General features: G+C 36.7%; 1 protein-coding gene and 1 pseudogene across 1 annotated transcript; both read right to left on the reverse strand.

Annotated features, from left to right (window-relative positions):
- Positions 1-1,201: 1,201 nt before the first annotated feature.
- LOC145800038 (secreted RxLR effector protein 161 pseudogene) lies at positions 1,202-1,732 on the reverse strand (annotated as a pseudogene).
- Positions 1,733-2,270: 538 nt separating this feature from the next.
- Positions 2,271-3,123, reverse strand: LOC145800087 (uncharacterized). The gene is made up of 2 exons (XM_082889740.1): positions 2,512-3,123; positions 2,271-2,405 (listed from the first exon to the last, which is right to left on the reverse strand). Exons 1-2 carry the CDS (start codon positions 3,089-3,091, stop codon positions 2,371-2,373), a joined length of 615 nt encoding a protein of 204 aa, XP_082745866.1. The 5' UTR covers positions 3,092-3,123; the 3' UTR covers positions 2,271-2,370.
- Positions 3,124-3,437: the final 314 nt, after the last annotated feature.

Raw genomic sequence — 3,437 nt, forward strand, 5'->3', positions numbered from 1 at the left:
AACAGAAACAATCACATCAAAATATCTTTGAAAAACAAATAAACCAATAACAATGAATTAACAGGAATTAAACATATGATCAAGCATCTTTCAATTTAGTTCCCAAGTCTCTTGATTAGTGTACACCATAGCTTGTGAGTTCACCTGTTGCTGCTTAATGAATATGAATTCCTAAGTATAACTCTTCTTTCTTTTCCTTTTCCAATTGAACATTGTTATAATTAAATTAATTTTAATTCAGAAAGAAGAATACCTCCTGCCGTGATGTTCAAGTCTTTGAATCTTTATCTTTAAATGATCAAATGTTGAATGTATAAAGAAGCCCACTCGCAGAACACTTTTACAGAACCATATGAGAAAAGTGAAAGGGACAGAGTTTCAAGCCTATTCTATGCACAAAAACAATGTCTATGTTTGATGGCTATCACAGGCATATTTATAGATAGGCTTGGACCTATATCCAAGTGTAACTCTTTATAACTTCCCACCATCAGGGAAGTTATAAAGTCCTATGAAACTACCATATGGGATATTAAACAGACATCAGTTACCTATTAACCATTAAACTAATTAATTAGCCATTAAACCAATTAATTAGTCATTAAACCAATTAAATATATATAATATAAATAAATAAATAAATAAAACATGTGGTATATGGGCCACTTTATGGATATTCTTACATTCTCTCACTTGGCACATATAACACACGTTGTTGGCTGTCGGGTAACTACCAAACTGATGATGGTCATTAAATAAAAATGCCCAAACCTTAGAGGTATAATACACGAATCATGGCGGTTATACTCTATCAATTAAGTATTTCCTTCCATGTATTACATTGTATCACACTCTCAACTTAATGTGGTGTCATTCTTTATGAATAACTTCTAATAAGTTATTCTGGGTCCAATGATCCCTATGGATCAATAGTCCCAATGGACTGCATAACATCACAAATACTTTAGGTGCACAAAATGATGCTTTTCACTAATAATAATCAAAATGTCATGACAAAACAAAATAAAACAACAACTAGAAAAATTATTGAGCTAACCAATCAGTCCCATGCCTTCAACGTGTTTTGAAAACACCTTTACAGAAAGACCTTTGGTTATGGGATCTGCAATCATCATATCGGTACTAATATGCTCAATGCTGACTTCTTACTTCTTAACACGGTCTCGAATAGCAAGATACTTTATGTCAATATGCTTGCTGCGGCTACCACTTTTGTTGTTGTTAGAGAAGAAACCGCAGCTAAATTATCACAGTAAACCTTTAATGGCCTAGAAATTGAATCCACAATTCGAAGCCCTGTGATAAAATTCCTTAACCAGATAGCCTGTGAGGTTGCTTCAAAGCAGGCTATAAACTTTGCTTCCATTGTTGACGATGCAATTATCGTCTCTTTGACGCTCTTCCATGAAACAACACCGCTTGCTAGCAGATAGACATATCCTAAAGTGGATTTTCTGGAATCTTGACAACCCGCAAAATCCGAGTCTGAATATCCAACCACCTCAACACAGTCAACTTGCGTGTAAGTAAGCATGTAGTCCTTGGTTCCCTTTAAGTACCTCATGATTTTCTTTGCAGCCTTCCAATGTTCTGTTCTTGGATTACTTTGGTATCTTCCAAGCATCCCAACTGCAAATGCAATGTCAGGTCGTGTACAAACCAAAGCATGCATTAAACTGCCTACGACAGACGCATAGGGAATGCTAACCATTTGTTCCTTTTCCAAATCATTCTTCGGACATTGACTTAAACTGAATTTGTCACCCTTTAAAAGGGTGCTGCATTAGGAGTGCAATCACGCATCTTGAATTTCTCCAAAACTCTTTCAATGCAGGCTTTATGAGATAGTCCTAATGTCCTTTTGGACCTATCTCTGTGAATCTCTATGCCAATGACATAAGAAGCTTCACCCATATCCTTCATTTCAAAATTTTGAGAAAGAAATTGTTTAGTATCATGCAAAAATCCCAAATCATTAGATGCAAGTAAAATTTCATCCACATAATAGAACTAGAAAAATGTATTTGCTCCCACTAACCTTAAGGTATATACAGTTGTCCACAACATTCTCCGTAAAACCATATGAAGTAATAACATTGTGGAACTTTAAATACCACTGTCGGGAAGCTTGTTTTAGTCCATATATGGATTTCTTGAGCTTGCAAACTAAGTGACTATCTTTATCAGAACAAAAACCTTCAAGTTGCTTCATGTATACTTTTTCCTCAAGATCCCCATTCAGAAATGCTGTTTTCAAGATCCAAAACAAAGCCATTTTTTAAAACAAGTCGGAAAGTTCCAACAGCTTTGACGTGCGAACGCATCCCATTGCCTAAATAGATGCCTTGTTCACTTCCCGTCGGTTTCCTTAGGCTGAGGAAGCCCTGCATGGTATTAGCAATGTGAATTGTAGAACCCGAATCATTCCACCAATCATATTGACGAGTATTAACAAAATTAGATTCATAACACACAAGAGTATGAGATTACCTTTCTTCTCAAGCCATTTCTTATACTTGGGGCAGTCTTTTTTCATGTGACCCTTTTTCTTGCAGAAGAAGCATGCACCCTTATTGCCATGATTTTTAAACGGCACTTTACCAAGCTTCTTCCATTTCTGATCACCTTTGCCCTTTTTCCATTGCCCTCCTTTATGTGTTGCTAAATGAGCACTTTCTACTTTTCCATGCTTCAATCTCTCCTCCTCTTGAACACACATGGTCAAAAGTTCATTGATAGACCATTTTTCCTTCTGTGTGTTGTAAGAAATTTGGAATGCTCCATATTCCACAAGAAGAGAATTGAGTATGAAATTGACAAGGAATGACTTAGAAATCTCAATCTCTAAGGACTTAAGACGAGCTACAATGTCCCTCATTTCCATAATGTGCTCACGCACACTCCTAGAATTGTTATGCTTCATTCCTGATAGTTTGTTCATTAGGGTACTTGCCAATGCTTTGTCAGAACTAACAAATTGCTCTTCAATAGCCCTCATGTAGTTCTTGACCTTATCAGATGGTGGGATTGAGCCCTTAATGCTCTGGCTAATATGTGACTTTATGAGCATTAGGCTTAAGCGATTGGATCGCTCCCACTTATCATAAGCACTTTTTTCTACAGCGGAACTCTCGTCCGTGGGTTCAGGAGGTTCATCCACACGGAGTGCCAGATCGAGGTCTATGCACCCTAATGTTAGAAGGATTTTGTCCTTCCAGTCTGAAAAATTATCACCGTTCAAGAATGGAATACGAGAAGACTCATTAGATAGTACAGAGGTAGAAATCGCTCCAATTACCAAGAACATTATTAATGCTTTGAAACAATAGCTATAGTCAGAATCAACCAATGTCAAATTCAGTAACAAATCTAAACCTTCCTGTGGGTAGAGGTCACTAAACTGCATTAGATTTGCT

The sequence above is a fragment of the Camellia sinensis genome, chromosome 9, assembly GCF_055761805.1.
Source record: "Camellia sinensis isolate YWXY chromosome 9, ASM5576180v1, whole genome shotgun sequence".
In the NCBI taxonomy this organism is placed as follows: Eukaryota; Viridiplantae; Streptophyta; class Magnoliopsida; order Ericales; family Theaceae; genus Camellia; species Camellia sinensis.

What these genes read in the sequence shown, in the direction of transcription:
- LOC145800087 (XM_082889740.1), bottom strand. Translation starts at nt 3,091, where the DNA reads ATGCTCATAAAGTCACATATTAGCCAGAGCATTAAGGGCTCAATCCCA. An exon ending in GAAATGGCTTGAGAAGAAAG is followed by an intron (nt 2,406 to 2,511) that starts GTAATCTCATAC and finishes AATACCATGCAG; the next exon opens with GGCTTCCTCAGCCTAAGGAA.